Source organism: Montipora foliosa, chromosome 11, assembly GCF_036669935.1.
Source record: "Montipora foliosa isolate CH-2021 chromosome 11, ASM3666993v2, whole genome shotgun sequence".
Lineage (NCBI taxonomy): Eukaryota > Metazoa > Cnidaria > Anthozoa > Scleractinia > Acroporidae > Montipora > Montipora foliosa.
In genome coordinates, this window is record NC_090879.1 from 38,345 (window position 1) to 58,344 (window position 20,000).

The window sequence follows — 20,000 nt, forward strand, 5'->3', positions numbered from 1 at the left end:
TTAAATGCCACATTTCCTCTCTTCAAGACATCAAATGGTAGACATAAGCTAACTGTAATTGCCTATGAAGGTAAAACTATGTCTTTGTTTCCTTTTTTGAAAGGCTTTCTGAAATGACAATACAGTGGCATGTTCTTCTTTTGCCATAGTCTACGTACAAAGTACTAATTCAACAAAAAAAGCTTCTCTTCCAGAAACTTGTGTGTTGCTGTCAAAATTAATGATGCTTGGGAATTTACGTCACAGCTTATAAACAGGTGTAACTACTTGTGTTTCAAGTTACATTGTTTGACCCGCCTTAATTGATCCATATTAAAGATGTTATGTTCTTTGCCAAGATGGACTGGGGAGAAGCGTTGCCGTGGCAATGTCTCTGACGTACATCACTGCTGCCAGTTTGATGTAACGTGCATATATTGTTGTGATTTTTGCTAAATGGAAACTTTTTTGTTACATCAACAATTTTTAAACTAAAACTTTAATAACTTTGGGGAAAGGGACAGATAGTTTCAGCAAAGAAAATAATTTTTGGTCGTTGTGAAATGTCTTTCATGGTAAGCAAAAAGTAGCTTATACTTCATAGGGACTTCCAGTGGAGGCCCTAAAGGGGAAACGTATCCTACCTGTCTTCCTGTCTTCTTTCTTTCTCATCACAACATCTGTGGGCTGACAAGACAAACATGACATCAAATAGTTATTTTTGAAGAATGTAGTTGCTTGTCTAAATTACATTCAACTTAAACACTTCAGATTTTCGTTGACCCCAATTTATGACAACATTAATCATTTGGTGGGAAACTAGATAGTACACTGATCATGGGGAGCCATCTTTGCTGCACAGGGCCCCTCTGACTATAACAGTGGAAGGTCTGCATGCCATATTGCCATTTTTCATTTTGTGTTTTGTTCTTGTACATGCATGTTTTACTCAAAGATGCAATTACCCTATGTATTTTCTTCTTTCTCTTTGTTGTCACTAGGGCAAGGTGTATGTACCATACATTCTATACGTGGCACTCTCACTTGTAGATGAGAGTTATGGAAACACGGCTGTGACATCACGTGAATTTTTACTTGGTTATATGTTGTTGGACATGCGTCTTTGATTGCCTGGTAGGAAAATGAGCGTGTATCAAAAAAATATGTTTCAATCAAGAATTTTCCTTCATTTGTTTCCTTCATTTGTCGAATTATCTTTGAGAAAGATTTTGTAAAAGCGATAGAGGACTTGTTTTTCCACTTGTGTACATTATTATTTAAAACTGAGGATCATCTAACTTGAATTCAAAATATACATAAAGTATGCAATGTTTAATAAAGTAATGTTCTTACTGTCACTACATTGGGTTTGATTTGTTTAGCTCTTCTTGTGTCCCTGCTTTCCAAATCTGCTCTTTCCTCTCTTACCCGCTTTTTTCTTTCTTTTCCTCGACCACCTCTGTTCCAATAAAGCACCAAACAGTTTTGAATGTCTTTTATAATGATGGTCCAAAATACAAGGGATAACAATCAATCGTAATCATTTTAATCATACCGTTTGCTTTGTGTTTCTTATTTTTGTTTTTTGCATGACACCTACCAGTCAGGAAAAAAAAAGGACAAATAACAATATGATCATTCAAACAATAATAAATTGTAATAAATGTAAATGCTTTGTTTATACACATAGCGGAAGTTCACTTGGCTAGCAAGCTAGATCAGAGAAAACCCACTTTTAACAATCTGAAGGAAACAATTGACACTTAATTAAGAACCTTAACTTGCAGGATGTAACCAGATGGCTATTTACAAAGCATATTGGAGTTGAATTCAGGACAACCGGAAACAAAATTCAAACAAGAAGCTCAAACGGGATTTGAACCTGGGCAATCGCATGAAAACCCAACTCCCTAACAACTAGACCACACTGCCTCCCTGGTATGCTAGTCCGCGATATGTACAGCCCCCCTCTCTTTGCTTGACGAATTACTGGTCTACAACCACCTGTTATAATTCTAATTGAATGGATAATTCATGTACGAATTGAACTGTTGACATAAAAATCAGCCATTTTTCATGTCTTTCCTGTTGTCCCCAAACCTTGATCCCTTCAAATTTCATGTAGGGGCATCCCATAGAAGGTGAATGCTATTCTTCTCAGGGGAAAAGTACATGTTTGGGTCGTTTTGGTCTGGATCAGGGGCCACATACATATAAGGGAAAAATTCCATATTGAAATCAAGAGAATTTTTGGATTTGTCGTACTTTGTGGATTTACACCAAGTACCAAGTACATGTACCAAGTACCAATTAGTACTGTACACTAGTTGTTAGTCAAACAATCGAGTTTTTGTTACCTCTTATGGAACTGCTTTTGGTACACTTTTTGCTTTTATCCTGTCCCGTGCCTTCTTGCTTGTGTTTTTTTTTTTCTGATCTTATCCCTTCCTTGACAAGACCTGTAGCACAAGTTATCCAGGAAGCAACAAACCTGTTTATTAATGTACCTTGCTGAGGATTTATTTCATTGTCAATTTATTTCCGCACCTTGAATATTGCAGTATTGAGCACTTTTCACAACTACATTGTAACTTCGGAGAGTTTATGGTACCTGTGATGGAACTAGTTACTTTTTGTAGGGTTTTTGTTCTTCTCCTCTCTCCTACCCTCTAAACTATTTTTTCTTTTCCTGGTCTTTGCCTGTTGCAACAGCTTAATAAGTTATCCAGGAAGCAACAAAACAGTTTATTAATATCCTCATGCAGGGTTCATGGAAAAGGTGGTAAAGCCATGGAATATGTAAATGTTTTTTTCTGGCAGTCATAGAATTTTATTAGCAGTCATCAAAAATCCCGAAAATTATAGATATTTACGCTTATGCTCAAAACGAGGATAAAATAACATGAAAGGACGATGTGCCACTTGGAGTTGTGAAATTTTCACATTTTGAACATTTTCTAAATTAACTGCAGCATATAATTTTATTGTGTTGCTCAGGAAGCAACAAAAAAATAATGTCCATTCATTTGTGAATATCCTGATGGACATTCACAAGTGAACTGAATGATAACTTTTTAACTTTTAGATCTAGACTACTTAAACATCTTTCACTTGCCAATACAAACTGTACAAAAGTATTATGCAAACCAACCTGGAGATTCCACAGTTGAATTGTGGTCAGGCAATTCTGGGAAAGTCCCAGAAAATGTGACCTGAAAAAAAAGGCAAAGTAGGAGGGAAGTATCATTGGCTAAAAGAGATTGTATTGACAATTAGTTGTTGTTTTAAGCAATTGTTACTTTTAAATGAATGAATATGGCAAATTAAGGATATTAAGCTAATTTTATAAACCAAAGGTAACCATTTGCATTCTAGCACCAAACTTGAAATAAATCCTTGTGATAGAAGGTAACCCACCTTTGACCTCAGTACAACATATCAGAAGCTCCAAGTGTGCACACACCTTCGGCCTCTAATACTTGATACTCAAAGTTCCAGGTGGGTGAACCAATTGTATGTAGTGACTGTCGACAGGGAACCCACCTTCCACCTTAGCACAACATATCAGAAGCTCCAGGTGTGTGCACACCTTCCGCCTCTAACAGTTGATACTGAAAGTTCCAGGTGTGAGCCCATTGTATGTAGTGACTATCAATGGGGAACCCACCTTCCACCTTAGCACAACAAATCAGAAGCTCCAGGTGTGTGCACACCTTCCGCCTCTAACAGTTGATACTGAAAGTTCCAGGTGTGAGCCCATTGTATGTAGTGACTATCAATGGGGAACCCACCTTCCACCTTAGCACAACAAATCAGAAGCTCCAGGTGTGTGCACACCTTCCGCCTCTAACAGTTGATACTGAAAGTTCCAGGTGTGAGCCCATTGTATGTAGTGACTATCAATGGGGAACCCACCTTCCACCTTAGCACAAGATATCAGAAGCTCCAGGTGTGTGCACACCTTCCGCATCTAACACTTGATATCAAAAGTTCCAGGTGTGCACCCATTGTGTGTACTAGCTGAAGAGGAACCCACCTTCCACCATGGCATAAGATATCAGAAGCTCCAGGTGAGTGCATTCACCTTCCACCTCTAACACTTGATACCAAAAGTTCCAGGTGTGAACCCATTGTGCGTACGTGCTGCAGAGGAACCCACCTTCCACCACAGCATAAAATATCAGAAGCTCCAGGTGAGTGCATTCACCTTCCGCCTCTAACACTGAATACTGAAAGTTCCAGGTGTGATCCCATTATGTGTAATGGCTTCAGAGGAACCCACCTTCCACCTCAGTATAAGATATCAGAAGCTCCAGGTGAGTTCATTCACCTTCCGCCTCTAACACTTGATACCAAAAGTTCCAGGTGTGAACCATTGTGTGTAATGGCTACAGACGAGGAGCCCACCTTCCACCTCAGCATAAGATATCAGAAGCTCCAGGTGAATGCACTCACCTTCCGCCTCTAACACTTGATACCGAAAGTTTCAGGTGTGAACCATTGTGTGTAATGGCTACAGACGAGGAGCCCACCTTCCACCTCAGCATAAGATATCAGAAGCTCCAGGTGAATGCACTCACCTTCTGCCTCTAACACTTGATACCGAAAGTTTCAGGTGTGCTCCCATGGCTGAACTTCTCTAGATGTACGTGGAATGCAAGTGGTTTCCCAAACTTTATCATGATAATTTACAGACCTAATAGAAACAGAAATTGAATCTAATTGTCCAATTCTACCAACCGTAAGGCCACTTTACTCCAAGTCCATCAACTTCATACCTGGTCTTTGCCTGTAAAGCCCTATATGCCAATTCATTTTGCCCTAGCTTTTCCCCATCCAAAACCCAAATCCAATTCCTGTGTCTGCACCCCTACCACATTGCTTAGACTATCAGACTCCTTTCTCGCTCAGACAGATCAACCACTCCTGAAACAATATTTCTCACATTCATTGTAACAGGAAATGCTCTGCCAGTATGTTTTACTTACAATGTATAGTTATGCAGTGTGTACTACACAACCATGATTGTACTTAATCAGTAATGATGTACTTATGCACTTATGATTCTGTTATAATTTCAATTCTTGCTTTGGAATTTTATGGTTTCTAAGTATGTTACCCTATACTACTACTACTACTACTACTACTACTACTAATAATAATAATAATAATAACAATAATATTGTTATTATTATTATATTTATTATTGATTATGATTCTGATTAGGATTAGGATCATTATTATCATTATTATTACCGTTTAGCCTCCACCTGTAAGCACTAAGGGATGGACCAGTTCCATACATGTAGGAATTTTGGAGTGGCAAAAATCAGAAATTAGGATACCTTTAGCAATTTCTTTGATCAAACATGCACCACTGCCTCAAGGTGGTTAAATTTAATGCCGTAATTAAACGAAGAACAAATCTTGCAGAAACAGTGACTTTCCCAGGTCCATATACCCTCCATACAGAAATGGTCCACCCCACTTGCACTTACTTCTGTATGAGTCATTATGTTCTTTACTTCTCCGTCCTGTGAAAACAACAACAACAACAACAAAATTAATAATCTCATTCATGATTATTAGACTGAGTATAATGAAATAACATTATTATGATTTCTTGGCTGTTAATAACAAATAATATTATTCTTGTTTGATAATGGAAATAATATTATTATTCTTGTTTGATAATGGAAATGATAAATCATTATTTTTTTAAGTACCTTTTCTATGAGTTTGAGAACTTCTCCACCTTGGACACTGTCTCGGGGATAATAGATCTCCAATCCACTTTGCTTTTGACAACCAATAACAAAGTACAGTGGAAGATCTTTATGACTGCCCAACCAGTCATACACTTCCTGTAAAATAGACCATTTGGGTAATAATTATAGTAGGATTAAGAAACTAAGGATATTTCAAGTTAAAATATGACAGTTCATACAAGGATACAATGCGGGGTTGTATGTGTAGATGCATTATGCCTCAGAAACCATGGCCTTAATCTGAAGAAAGCACTTTTTTTTTCATCTTAGGTTTTTAATAATCCCCTTTCTTTTTTTGAATACAAGATGCAACAACAATGTTTGAGGCTTATGGAGACTATTTTATGGTTGAAATTTAGCTGCGATTTTACAAATGACGCAAAAGTTATTCACTTATTACTGTGGTCGTGGTTAATATATTGTTAAATTATCCTTCACTAAGTATTCACTTCATCACCTGATAGAACCCATTCCTCCTGAATCTTCTCTCCAACAAACCGATGGGTGTGTGGACCTTAATCAGCACACCTTCTGTGTCTTCTGGAAGCACTCTTCTTGCTCTCACAAGTCTCACTTTATTGATCTGCAAAGGCACCATTTTAACAGAAAGTTAAATTAGATATTATGGAGGGTGTAAACTGCAAGTTGCTTGCTTAAACTCCCTAATTATTTAGAACTGCTATACAACACTGTTGCTCATACTGTAAACATAACATTAATTTTAGTGCACTGTAACTCACATCATCTCTTGGAGAACTAACTGCTGGTAATTCTTGCACCTGCTGGATGGAATAAATATATTAACATTTTTAACAGGGACCACTTGCAAACATTTTATGTTGTAAGGTATGAGCAATGTACTGATTATTGTAAAGAACACAGCAGGCATTTGCAAAACAATGTATCGCTAAACAATGTTACATTAAATTGTTGACTTTGCTGTGATGAGTATAATGGGATGGTGTGCCTGACTTGAACATGAGCGATACTGTGAAATTTTAGCTGTCTTTAATCTTTGAGGGGGTGGGGTTCTCCTCCTGATATTGAACACTTGAGAGAATCATTTAATGTTACCTCAATCTCACTTGTGGTGATACTTTCACTGACTTTGTTTGTTCCTGCTCTGCACTGCTAAATGAGTGAAGGCAGACTCAATCAAAAATAACATATTATTTTAAGACACTAAACTAATACAATGGTGAAACCAGCCTTAATTTAGTAATGCAGATTAATAACAAAAAGTGTAATATCCACGTTCAATAATGGATGGGCATGGCAATCTAATATATGTAGCGAAAGGGAGCAGACAAACAACACAGTGTAATTTACTGAAAGATACATAAAACTAATCTATGCATAGTGCATCTTAATGAATAATCACCACATTAATTACCTTTGAGGCATCACATCTTGCTGATAGGATATACTCCTCATCCTGTTTTTTCTTTAAGGCCACTTCTTGTACTTTTGTTGTTCTATAATGGTAAGACAGAAGTTACTTAATGTACCTGACTTCTCAAATTAATTGCTTGCTTCCAAATCCAAAGAGTTACTTAAAGTTGTAAGATTAATGCAACAGCAATCCCCTATACAGATGGGAGGTGTGGAAAGTGTGTATAGATCACAAGGAATGTTAATGCTATCTTTATGTTAATGATTGCTTAAATTGATTAATATTTTGCCTTCCATATTAGAATTCTGCAAACCTTCAATTCTTTTATTGTTTAAAGATCCTGCCAACTGATACTGAAAAGTCATTGCTACCAAATGTTGTTGGGAAGGTTGCGGGGATCAATTCACTTCACACCTAATTCGATTTTTCTAACTATTAGCTGAAGTATTTGGGAAATACCATGCTCTTGTGGCCCCCCTCCCCCATATTCAATGTTTGGTTCTTCAGGTAAGAAAGTCACCATTTATTTCCCTGGAAAATCCAACATAGATAAAGGGGGAGGGGGATTATTTTTAAAATGAAGCTACCTTCTCAACACTTTTGTCCATGATTGTAGTTTTAAAAATGTGACAAAAGTTAACACGTGAAATATCATAATTAGCGTTAATTAATTAATAACTGCGATGACCAGCATCTCAACTTAATTATATCTGCAGTTCAAATGCATAGTTTTACATGCATGGCTTTCATACATGTATATTAACTTTCATAATATCTATAGCGTCTGCAGGCTCACTATGAACTCACAAAATGACCAGCTCCCAAATGTCATGATAGCTCAACTGGTAGAGCACTATATTATATATTGCACCGGTAGCACAGAGGTCAGGGTTCAAATCGCATTCAAGCCTGTAATTTATCAGGCTTCCCTTTTGATACTGCTCAAGTAACGTTAATTAATAACTGTGATGATAAGCATCTAAACGTTAAAATAATAATTTTGTTATGCAGTGGCCCCTTTCAAGGGTGATTCATGTTGAGATATTAATTTTAGTGAATCCCTAATTTAGAAATCATTGGAAAGGACACTTTAAATAGCTGTTGGCTAATTCAATGGTGTCACAAAGGTGTGCATTCATCTCACCTGTTTATCATCACTACTTGTATTGCTTCCATGGCTTTTTCAATGGCATCACTAAACTCACATGCAGGAAATACACCTTTAAGAAATGAAATTTTTGTCTGCAATTATTATTGGTATATTCAAAGAAAGGAAGGGGGGGGGGGGTATTCAGAGAACTGGGGTTGGGGGTTGAAAAGCAGGAATCTCAATTCAAGGGCACAATACCTTTATAGAGTATAAGGCAATAATATAAGGACCTTCAAGCTTGACGGTAAGTTAATAATAAATGAAATTTTACAGGTTAAAAATCCTGGCTCGCAATTAAATTAATTACTTAAGTGCTCGAAGGTTAAAACTCTATACCCTTGATATTATTGTAACCTAATGTTAACTACATGTATATTGTTACATGTACCTGTAAATTTCTCCACAGTCATTGGTACTCGTAAACTGCGAAGTGAAGGGGTACAAATCATCAACTGGGGTAACCGAAGACTTTGTCCCCCTAAATCTTGTAGTGCTGCAGATGAAAGAAATTTAGATTTAAAACAAAACTGTATAGATCTACTGTCACAGTTAACAAAGGTGAGGTATTTCAAAGGAAAATAATGTGACTCCAGCAATAGTGTGGATTAAATTATCATTTAGGGAACTTGTAGCCACATTAATTCTGTGCAGTAATATTGCCCCATGTCTATTTTAGAAAATGTCTTGGCAAAATTCACTTCATTATTCATAGCTTCAATAATTATACTTGATACTTTCCAAGTGTTTTTACAAAAATCCACTATGTATTTAAAACTTAAGGCCATTCTCACAGCCCTACCCATCATTCCTTCAACACTGTCTTTGCTAGAAATCCAAACTAAAGGATCCGCATCACTTGCCATTCTTTGTGACACATAGTAGTTACAAAGGTCTCTAAAACAAAAACAATATATGAAGTTAAGGACGTTCGTGCCCGAAATGTTCCCACGTACAGATTGTTTTTAAACTTTTCACGCAGAAAGGTAATGATCTACTTTTGGCAAAAAGGCAAGAAAAAAAAAAAATGGGGGGTCACCGTGCTCCTTTTCGAGATCATGAGGTGCACTTTTTTGAAGATTGCGTTACTTTAAGATGATCTTGTCTTACGACTGTAAGCCATAGAAAAGCTACATTAGGGAAATTTAGATCAGGTAAACATGCATACTCAATTCAACATAACTAATATAACTAAATTAACCTTTGCAGCTGATGTCTTTTTCTGAGGTGAAATAGACCTTGAAAAACGATACATATTAGTCTAAGAAAGAAAACTTCGGTCGCACGAGAGCCCACAACTATCCCATGATGCCACAAGCTTTCACGTTCCATTCTTGTGGAAATGTTTGCGCCTTTAGCATCGTGTTTACTTTCGTGGTCTGCGTCGGATGCATGACGTGTGCGTGACATGTGCGAAAAAATGCGCAGTAGCAATGGCAAACATCCTCAAGTTTAAACTAACAGACTTGGCCGTCTGTATAGATGTACTTCCAATGATGGAATAAAATATTGTTTTATTTTAACACATAACATATATCAAATTAGAACATTATCATCTTTGGCCAATTAACAGACTGGGTTCATTTGAAAACTCACCTTAACATCTCACTTTCCTCTACAGTTAAAAAGCTTGCTTGATTAGTGATGAACACTAAACCAATTCGTGGCCCCTTATTGATGTGCTGACAAAGCTAAAACGGGATTATTATAGTTACAATAATTATTGAAAAGAGATATCAGGGTTCGGGGTATATAGCCATTGACACCTCAAATGCCTGGCATTAGACAGAGTACAATCTGTTAAGTCTCACTCCTGGGAGTCAATTAATGGTAAATGGAAGGGTATATTATAGTTTTTGACTGATTAATGGCAGAGTACATAGATTTTGACAGCTTAAAATGCTATTTCTGACAGTTGTAGGCTGCGAAATTGGCAGAAATGGATATTTTGACGGCACAGACCAGAGCACTGGGTCTGGTTGTCTGGTGGGGATTATGGGTAATTTGTTGTACAAATAGTGATCCGTTAGGGATTTGAATCAGTCTAGGTTCAGCTTTCTTCACCTACTTTTTTGTTAAATTTTCCCCTTAGCCTCCATAGGGTAGTGGCACTTGCATAGGGTTTGGAGAATACGTTCCCTCATTCCCGAAGGGTTTTGGGTTTTCGTATCCGGCAGGTGCCCAGTGTACTTTTCCTTTAACAAGCTTTTAGGAGGTCAGTACCATTAAGTATGCTTACGTATTGTTATGCTAGAGCGGAGTTTGTATGCATATGGTAAGCAAAATAAACCGGTTTGTGGCGCTTGCTGTCCTACATGCCCATGTATCTACACAGTTGTGTTGTGATTGACTTAGTCGTGTTGTGTCTGATTGAATAGTGGAGTCAAAATTCATCAAATGTAACAGTTAGTGATAAATAAGTATAATTCTACAAGCATGTTTATTATAGGTTATTAAAGAAATGTGCCTTGGTAATTATCAAACAAAATTATTGGAGAACTAGGAATTTGAAGTCTTTCTTAACTAACAATTTAAAAAATACTGGGTTTAAAATCCCTATTCCCAAGCCCCTCTCTCCCAGTGATCACAAAAACACCCATTCAAATTGGGTGGTTGGGTTGGTACAAGGCATGGATTTTAACAAAATCTCAGCCTGATTATAAAGTGAGTTTACCTTTAAACGAAATCACACTTGACTTACACATTCAAAGGATATGCCAACAAAGGGTAAACCAGTTACGTTTGCATGTCTCATTGCTGCATTTATTGGCTGCATTTGTGATGTATGCAACAATCCTAAAGAAAATGAAATATGTTATTTTGCATGTGGTGATTACGTTTAGATACTAAAATAAGTAACTAATTAAACTCATTGAAAGATAGAGAAAAGCCCTTTTATGGAATTACCTGGGTAATATAGCCCATCATCACAGTTGTCCACTGTGATTAAACCAACTGCAAAATTAAACCAATAAAAACAAAATGTAAGAGATATCTACAATACCCGCTTATTATATTATGAGAAGCTCATGACCTTGAAACGTTTGACTCTGGTTCAGGGCTTGGGTTTTTTAAATTTAAAAATTTCATTACTTATATCTAACAAAGCTCGCATTTTCCTGCACATATGCAGCTTCACTTTGTCCATATTTGGCCATAAAATTGGTGTCCAAAAATCCCCTGCTTTATTCCAAGGAGAGTTGTATTACATTAAATGCTTCAAGGTCATGTGTTTCGGTTTGTTATTACTTAATAATGGTTGTAAATAGCCATTGATTTTTTTTAACTTAGTCTGCCTCCAACACTGACAGTCGCTTTAGGTAGAATTTTGTTTTTACTAGGCTTTTGGCATTTACAGATAAACATTCAACTCCACTGATATTGACTTAACCAATTTACAATCCAGTCTGTCAGTACCTGTTGTGCCTGCCTCATGATACTGTGGTCCAAAATGCCCTAGATGGGACCAAAATTAAACTCATGAGAGAGGTGCATACATGAACTCTGACCATTACAGTTGTAGCGTTAAGGATTGAATCAACACTAATCTCAAGAAACCCTCATTTTCAGTTCATATGTGAATCGTAACACTAGGTAATATAGGAATTTATTTGCTTCTTGAATGAAAATTGTTATGACTTTTCCTCGCAGCAATCTTGTGTTGTCTTAACCGAGAGGAGATTGGGTCAAGACATCTGGGTCAGCCAATCCAGCCAATGTTGAATTATGCTGCCCCTCATCCAAGATTTGAATTGATCACACTTGCATGGTGCGTACATGGCGTACAAACAGTTTTGGAAACAGATTGCGTTTGAGTTGTACCTTGGTTGTTGCAAAATTTTGCCCAACACCACCCCAATCACCTCCTTGGGTATAACAACTATTGGCATTTTGTATTATTGCTCGGCTTTGGCATTGTTTTTAATGAAAAAATAGCCAATGCTGTTGCAGTTTACACATTTACTTTAAAAGTAACCATTATCCTATTAAGTATCATGAGTATTGGCAATTTCTTGCCCTCGCCTTTGCAACGGCTTTGTTGGACAAGGCCCAATTTTCCCCCATTGCTGTTGTCAGTGTATTTTACCTCGCAAACAGGTTGTGGCATTGATAGCCAAGTTTTAGCTTTATTCAGGGGGCATAGTGCATACATATATTAAATACCTTTGATGCATTTTTTGCTGTCATCAGTAATCAAACGATCTACAAAACAAAGATGAAGGTACAATGTCAACATGTTTCAGTAGTCTGAAACACCTTTATCGGAAGTTCCACTCTGGGTAGGATCCCAGTTGGGGTTAGGAAGCTCTCTTTTGTAGCCCTTATTAGAATAATGTGGTTCTCTCAATTTACCTGGAATTATCGTATGGAAGGTTTAGCCATTTTTCAGCGATGTTTCAACTGTTTCACTTTATGCAGGTTTATATTATTTCTTTAACTCTTTTGTACATGTAGTATGAAAGCCCTTAACGAGAGCAGGGCTGGTGCAGTGGTGCCTTCCATGAATCCCGCCCAGGTTCAGTTATCAGGTTCGCTGCCATATGTGGATTGAGTTTCTTGGTTCTGTACGCTGCTGTGAGAGGTTTCTCCCTGTGTACTCTGGTTTTCCCCTGTCCTCAAAAATCCAACATTTGATTTGGTTTGTACTCTCCCCAATCAGTAGAGCACTTGTGCTCTGCTAAATAACCTTGAGACTTAAATATAGTGATTATTATTATTATTATTATTATTATTATTATTATTATTATTATTATTATTATTATTATTATTATTATTATTATTATTATTATTAAGTGTGAAATTAAACAACCGACACCCTGCTGGACCCTTTCACTTCTGTAATCTAATGCATGATATGCAACCTCTGCTTATATCTGTTATAACGTCTGCCTCTTTGCACAAGCTGGAAAATTACATACCAGTAGCTCTGATTTGATGGACATTTGAGCTGACCACAGTAACAGGTTCTTCAATGACATCATCATTCTCAGGAGGTTCCTGTCCTCTTGCTAAGAAAACTCTGGTTGTACTGTATTTGTAGTTTGAAACTATCTCATTCCCAGATAGAGAGGAGCCAACATAGAAGAGGGCATGATTCCCTGCACTCTTTGACTTATAGAAGCTGATTGTGCTGTCAAAATGAATACATGAGATGTATAAATCAAACCTATAGGGATAACATCTGTTTACAAACATTGCTTTTGTTATTCAAATGGGCCAACCACAGGAACAAAAGACCCTCTGTTTTGACAGCCAGTGAGGCTCTGGCACATCAATGACAATATGACGTCAACTATATCTTCACTCTAATCAAGCAGGTATCTGTTCCCACCCGGCAATCATGTAAAACAGTTGTTACGCTTTTTCTACTTTTTTCAGCTTCACTGTTGGTTTTCCGTGTTTTAAATGAAGTTGAGCCACTTAGGGAAGTGGGGAAGTACTTCCCTAAGTGGCTCAACTTCATTTAAAACACGGAAAACCAACAGTGAAGCTGACGACTGCCCAGCAATAACTTCGGGCTGTGATACCGGGATGGCCTGGGAACGAAAGTTTTGGTTAATATTTTCTTGCCATTTTGGGACATCCTCTAGACGTCGTAATTGCATTGTAGTTGCTAAAACTCTCCAGCCAGAGGGCGGAGGAGGCGGCTGAAAATTCAGGCTATATTCCCGAATTCGTATTGGTGACAACGAACAGAAATTTGCGCCAGCGAATGGAATTTAGCGGCAGGAAATACAACTTAGCGAATATGAGGTTGTTTTAGCAAAGATGATGGCTACGCCAGCGACAACGCCATTCAGAGCAATTGGTTGCTGTCACGCTTGAGAGAAACACAGTGTAACACTAGTGTTGACACTACTTTGGTATCAACTCTTTGGGGTTTCATTATCATTGGTTAAGGAAGGAAAAAGTAATAGTGCTGCACATGCAGCCCGCATTTCGATAGACCTGTTTAAGGAATATTACAAAGAGCGAGTAACATTCCAGGTCGATAACGGCCCCTGAAACGACCTGAAACCGCACGTTTAAAAGCATTTATGGTGAAGCGGGCTCTGCGCTATATTTTAGACGCTTACTCGGGCTCTTTATTCTAGGCGCAAGAGGGGTTTTCTTGTGTTCAAGGTCCGAGAGAACGTCGGGCTGACGAGTCAAAGACCATGTTTGCCACTCCCCTCCTTTCTGTTGGAATTTGATCATAAAAGATTCCTATCGTTAGTGGGAAAACGAGATTTCTCCTACTTGAGGATTTTCCATTTAAGAAAATAGCCCACCTTTTTATTACAACTCAAGTTGTTAAATTGGAATTATTCAATCCCCCCTAAGAACAGCCACAAGGATTACGAAACATAACAATGAAGTGTTAACTTGAAACTCTCATCATAGCAGAGCAATGTCTGCCAAAAATGTCGATCATTTCTGAATTGATGTATTGTTTCACTACTCGGGAGATTAAAAACGACAACGTGTTCTGGAAAACAAAATTAAAAAACGAATACTTTTTAATTTTGATATGATATTTTTCACTTTGCTGCTTTGTGCATGTTACATTAAAGCTTTCCTTCATAATATTGGGACGAATCTTCTAACACCAAAGCATCAAGTCGGTAACCTTTTTCTCAATTAAATGTAGGCTAAGCTTACCTGGTTGACCCGATCTGCGGTATTTCTCTCTTCAGCAACGTTAAAATTGCGTCCGAAGCCATCCCTTTTGAAAACTTAACGCGTTTACCATTTAATGACGATAAATCCACATTTGTTACGTTTTGGCCAAGCCACACAAATGTCCTTGTGGGCTTGGCACCCGCATTCCTGGTTGTAATTCGGCTCGTCGTTTCTGGGGACGAGCTGTTGAACAAAGGACCAACAGCATTTGGTCGACTTGTTAACCTTTCCTGTTCGAGATCAATCGATTGCAAAACAGAAGACATGGTTGAACTTAAGCTACTAAATAATTCTTCGGACATCTCACAAAAAAATCCTCAGTGCAACCTGGCAGAGGTTTCCGGTATCAAATAGCATAAAGGACAAAAGACCCACGTCATGTGCTGAAGAGGAAACTACAAAACCAATCAAATACAATGAAACCATATGGTATCGCATCAAAGGTCACCTAAAGCGCGATCCAAAGCTGCTGTTATAGCCCGTTTACAGGTTTAAAGCTATAGAAAGAAACCATTAGACGAAATAGGAAAAGAAACTTTCACTTAATCTTATTCAGATGCCTTTTATGGAAGGGTCCGTGTCCGCGATTATTGTGTTGCTAATTGTTTTCTCGCAAGCCGACACAGGTAACCCAAAATATAAATAGAACCCCTAGCTCATGGTAGCCATGTCATTTTTAACTTCGATACAAAAAAAAATTGTTTTTCAGATGTCGCGCTTGACCCCCAAACAGTTGAAGTATTTGTCAACGAGGTACACGATCTCTACTTTCTCGCCAAAAATTCCATAGAGGACCCGAATGTAAGTAATGAACGCTTGTCGGGGCTTAAAATCAAACTGGAAGCAGCCATACAACATCTCAGGCGAATCCACTGGACTTTAGAAACATCAAGGCCTTGTTCAGAACCAACGTTACAGATGCTGGTAACAAACCTTCTTAGTTTGGAAGGCATACTTGGTCGGATGATTGAACAATACAGTTGTTTAATTCCTTTCCTAGCGGAACACCTCTGCTACAGGGCACCATTATCAGCCACGAGGAGCATTGGCAGACCTTCATATATAATCACCAAGGAACAACTGGAAGTTATGCGCGCATACGCTTTGTCGTGGATGGATATCGCAAAAGCTCTCGGTAATCCATGCAGTGCACTAATGACTAATGAGCATAGTATGTACTTGTAAGACATGAAACGTGTGCAATCTTGACAACATGCATTCAAGTTGTGTAAAAGGCAGAGCCTACAAACTTAGCAGAATACTGTCCGACACGAGAAGCCCCTCGTTTACTTAATAAAATGGGTGATACTTTAACAAACTTGAAACAAATATACGAAAATTGTTTCTCCCTTAACAATATAAGCAAGTTCAATACCTTTTCAAATGGTTACAGCCCTAAAAACTGAAAGAAATACACTTTGTTTCAATATTATGAAAGTATTAGTCATTTTCTTACGTTTTCGAGCAGTTTATTGTATTTGTTAGCTTCCCTTTAAGTTTGTAAGCTTTGCCTATTACTTTTTTTTTTTATGTCCGTGTATCAGTGTTCGTCATTAAATGATTTGTATGCAAGTTTTAAGGTTTGTACGCCTCTCATTATGTTCGGGTGCCATTAATTAACTTTGCGTTGATTTTTTTCAAGTTTGCTTGTGCTCTATCAATTTGTATACAAGTTACCAAGTTGGTAGGCGTTTTCTGTCGATACCGGCCACGATATTCGTGACAAATTGTCAAGATTCTCAAAACCCAGGCGGGTGTCAAAATGAAATCAACGTCGCGCAGACTGAAGTGAAGCTGTGCTTAACGGTCCAAACGTTTTGAAATGAAGTTTTTTTTTTTTAATTGAAGTTTTTGAAGTGTTTTTGAACACTTCAAAAACAGGGAAAACGTCAAAGTTTCTGTGAAAATTTGGAGAAAAAAAATTATCGTGACTAATTTTATTCCTGGTTTTCGTCATGTTTTATCATTCTTAGGCGTCATAACGGTACCACATCACTAAACCTAGTCAAGTCCCTAGAACAAGAAGGACTTGACATCTTTATCCTGTGCAGAATTATTTGATAAACAAAATGATATTATAATTGTATTCGTTTATCTCTAGGTGTGTCGATTTCTACTATTTGGCGTAGGAGGGTTTACTTTAGTATGGGAAGGCAGCACCAGCGGGGAAGAAGGACTTTGACTTCGGCTGAATTGCGGGAAGTTGTCGAAGAAATAAAGAGCAGATCAATGGATGCAGGAATAATCATGATCGAAGGGGAATTAGCAGCTAGAAATTTGTATGCATCACGGTCTGATATATCCGACGCGCTCATTTCCGTGGACCCAGTTGGTGCAAACTTGAGGTGGCGCAACCTTACGCCCAGGGTGACTTATTCCGTTCCAGGTAGCCGCAGTCTTATTTAAGTAAAATCTATCAATGGAATATTTATTCTCAACCCCGTTATTCCTAAAATGCAACATTGATAACCCATGCTATTCATGTCAATATTTTTAGTGGTGACATTTTAGGTGCAACCCAATTTAGGGCCGCTTGAGCGCTTTATAGGCACAGCTTTCGTCTTTCACCAGTATGTGCACGACTTGGCGTCTAATTTGGGTTTGATGGTTTTCTAATCTACTCGGAGAACTTTTTTTCTCCGAGTAGGAAGCTTATCATAACGATTGTCCCCGATTCTTTAAATATCCCTATCAATTTTTTACGCATAAACTGATCAGAAGTTTTTAAACCCTTCCATCTTCAGCCCCGAACAGTCTTTGGCATTTAGATGGCAACCACAAACTGATAAGGTAAGGTAATGTAAGTTAAGTTACTTTTTCTGGCAGCACGGGAAACCCATCCTATCACGCAGCGCCCAGCGCAACGTCTACCAATTTTTTTAACTGACTTCTTTGCGAGAAAATGTAAGTGTACAAAGCCACCGATTAAATCTACGGTTCAGGCGCTGGTAAGTTGTAAAAGTCATAACCATCACAATACTGTCATTTTACAGGTGGCGTTTGGTTGTTCACGGAGGTATCGATGGCTATTCGAGGCTGGTTGTCTACCTTAAATGTTCAGATAACAACAGAGCAGCGACTGTGGCAAGTCTTTTCGTTTCTGCAACGGAAGAGTTTTGTTGGCCGTCAAGGATACGGATCGATAAAGGTGTAGAAAACGGGGAGGTTAAGCGGCTGATGTTGCAGAGAAGAGGAGAGGGTCGAGGTAGCGTTTTACAAGGAAGTTCCGTGCACAACCAGCGGATAGAGAGACTTTGGAGAGATATGCGAAAAATGGTCACAGAATACTTTAGGCGTCTTTTTTATTTTTTAGAAAACCAAGCTCTTCTTGATGCTACTAGCGAAATAGACCTTGCTGCACTGCACCTTGTATTCATTCCAAGAATAAATAACAGTTTGAGGAATTTTAAAGCATCTTGGAACAACCACAAATTATCCACAGAGAACCAGAAAACCCCTAACCAGCTCTACATTCTTGGCATGTTACGTATGTTTGGTTCCAACCACAGTGCAGTCAGAGATTTCTTCGAGGAAAACATAGTTGCCGAAAATTATGGGGTCTCTGAACCAGAAATAGCCGACGCCATATTACCAGAGAGAAACGAGGTAGTGGTCCCAGTCAATGCGGTATCGCTTTCCGGCGAATGTTTAGTTGAGCTACAAAGATTAGTAGATCCCCATAGTCATGATGGAAACCATGGAATCTCGATGTACATTCAAGCAAGGGATATCATCAACAGACACCACAGTCCATAGATGTTAAAGCAAGGTTACTGTAGACTATTCGACCAAATCCCAAGTTTCCCTCGAAGGTTTTTTTTGTTTTAATCGGGTTCCTATTAGAATGGGGGGGGGGGGAGGGGAAGGGACTAAGGAAACTGGGGTAATCATGAAAACAGTTGCTGATCATTAAGATTAAAATTTAAACTTTAAAAACGTCAAGCCTTTGTGTATATGTATTAAATCCGCTGTAATTATCTTGACTTATGATGATTTTAACTTGCAAAGATTATTGCATTTATGAAATAACCTTTTTCCCCTTAAGTGATGTTTCGTCGTCGCACATGGTAATTTGTTATGTGCTTGTGATTGTCAATAAAGTTAAACCCTTCTGGCTGGGGGGAGTAACTACTGAATACCATGCCAATTTTGTTAGCATTCGGCGGTGTTTTCAGCAGTTAAGCTGGCTGCGGTTTTTAATCTATAGCAGAGAATTCCTCTTGCTGTAAATTTGTGCATGTTGCTCATAAAAAAGGATGTTAGGTTGTCGGTCACAGTTTATTGCTCCGCAATATAGCAACTCTTTTTCGGTCGGCAAATTTCCCTGCAAAATGGATATAGAGCCAAAAACTAATTAAAAAAAAAAAAACTTTAAAGGTCGGAAAATGAGATATACAGAGAAGAATATATTTAATCCAAATTTATCTGGGTTAACCAGGATTTACGAAGCACTTGCGGTTTTCACCACCCTGTATATGACAGCAAGGGGACATGTCGCGAATATTTGGCCGGGTTGGATTGCACTGAAGGTGTCAAAACCTAATTTGCATTCTGTTATGCCAAAAGTATACAGCATTTTAAAGCTATGCCGACAACCCGTTTCTGAAGCACTTTTGGGCCAAAACTTAAAAAGAAAAGAGCTTTTAATATAACGTAAGGCTCCAATAAAATATTTCATTCAGCGATCAATCGAGGAGCGAAAAATACAATGCCGAACATTTCTTTACGCCACTACCAGTTGGACGAAAATTGTCTCTTCCAAAAACGATCATTACCGTTTCTATTAAAATGTTTTCATAATGGTCACTATAACGTTTTCACTTTAAATTCTAAAATGATACTTCTACTAAATTTTTACACTTCGTCACAAAAGACAAAGGTCACATACAGCAATTTTCCAGATGAGCTGAGGAAAAAAAGTTTAAACCCAATTCTAAAAATTGTCACAATGTCAACTTGTTCAGCAAAATAGTTGGAAGATCATGCTTATCAAATTAAAGTAACCTTGACCAGAAAACCAAAGGTTCTTTGCTATTTCAAATTTTTTCCT

The 20,000-nt window shown here is 38.0% G+C and overlaps 2 protein-coding genes across 2 annotated transcripts; one reads left to right on the forward strand and one right to left on the reverse strand.

The window, feature by feature from the left end:
- Positions 1-570: 570 nt before the first annotated feature.
- Positions 571-15,216, reverse strand: LOC137975519 (uncharacterized). The gene is made up of 20 exons (XM_068822630.1): positions 14,930-15,216; positions 13,207-13,418; positions 12,452-12,490; positions 11,705-11,743; positions 11,195-11,242; positions 10,989-11,083; positions 9,884-9,978; positions 9,090-9,184; positions 8,679-8,783; positions 8,285-8,360; positions 7,141-7,222; positions 6,822-6,878; positions 6,488-6,529; positions 6,205-6,330; positions 5,706-5,843; positions 5,478-5,513; positions 3,131-3,191; positions 2,337-2,438; positions 1,535-1,575; positions 571-666 (listed from the first exon to the last, which is right to left on the reverse strand). Exons 1-20 carry the CDS (start codon positions 15,214-15,216, stop codon positions 571-573), a joined length of 1,872 nt encoding a protein of 623 aa, XP_068678731.1.
- A 290-nt stretch (positions 15,217-15,506) lies between these two features.
- LOC137975521 (uncharacterized) lies at positions 15,507-18,763 on the forward strand. The gene is made up of 5 exons (XM_068822632.1): positions 15,507-15,576; positions 15,660-16,085; positions 17,052-17,336; positions 17,695-17,740; positions 17,944-18,763. Exons 1-5 carry the CDS (start codon positions 15,507-15,509, stop codon positions 18,704-18,706), a joined length of 1,590 nt encoding a protein of 529 aa, XP_068678733.1. The 3' UTR covers positions 18,707-18,763.
- Positions 18,764-20,000: the final 1,237 nt, after the last annotated feature.

What these genes read in the sequence shown, in the direction of transcription:
- LOC137975519 (XM_068822630.1), bottom strand. Translation starts at nt 15,216, where the DNA reads ATGTCTTCTGTTTTGCAATCGATTGATCTCGAACAGGAAAGGTTAACA. An exon ending in CCATCAAATCAGAGCTACTG is followed by an intron (nt 12,491 to 13,206) that starts GTATGTAATTTT and finishes TTTGTTTTGTAG; the next exon opens with ATCGTTTGATTACTGATGAC. An exon ending in GAGGAAAGTGAGATGTTAAG is followed by an intron (nt 9,185 to 9,883) that starts GTGAGTTTTCAA and finishes TTTTTGTTTTAG; the next exon opens with AGACCTTTGTAACTACTATG.
- LOC137975521 (XM_068822632.1), top strand. Translation starts at nt 15,507, where the DNA reads ATGCCTTTTATGGAAGGGTCCGTGTCCGCGATTATTGTGTTGCTAATT. An exon ending in GGATATCGCAAAAGCTCTCG is followed by an intron (nt 16,086 to 17,051) that starts GTAATCCATGCA and finishes GTTTATCTCTAG; the next exon opens with GTGTGTCGATTTCTACTATT. An exon ending in GGTGACTTATTCCGTTCCAG is followed by an intron (nt 17,337 to 17,694) that starts GTAGCCGCAGTC and finishes TTCCATCTTCAG; the next exon opens with CCCCGAACAGTCTTTGGCAT.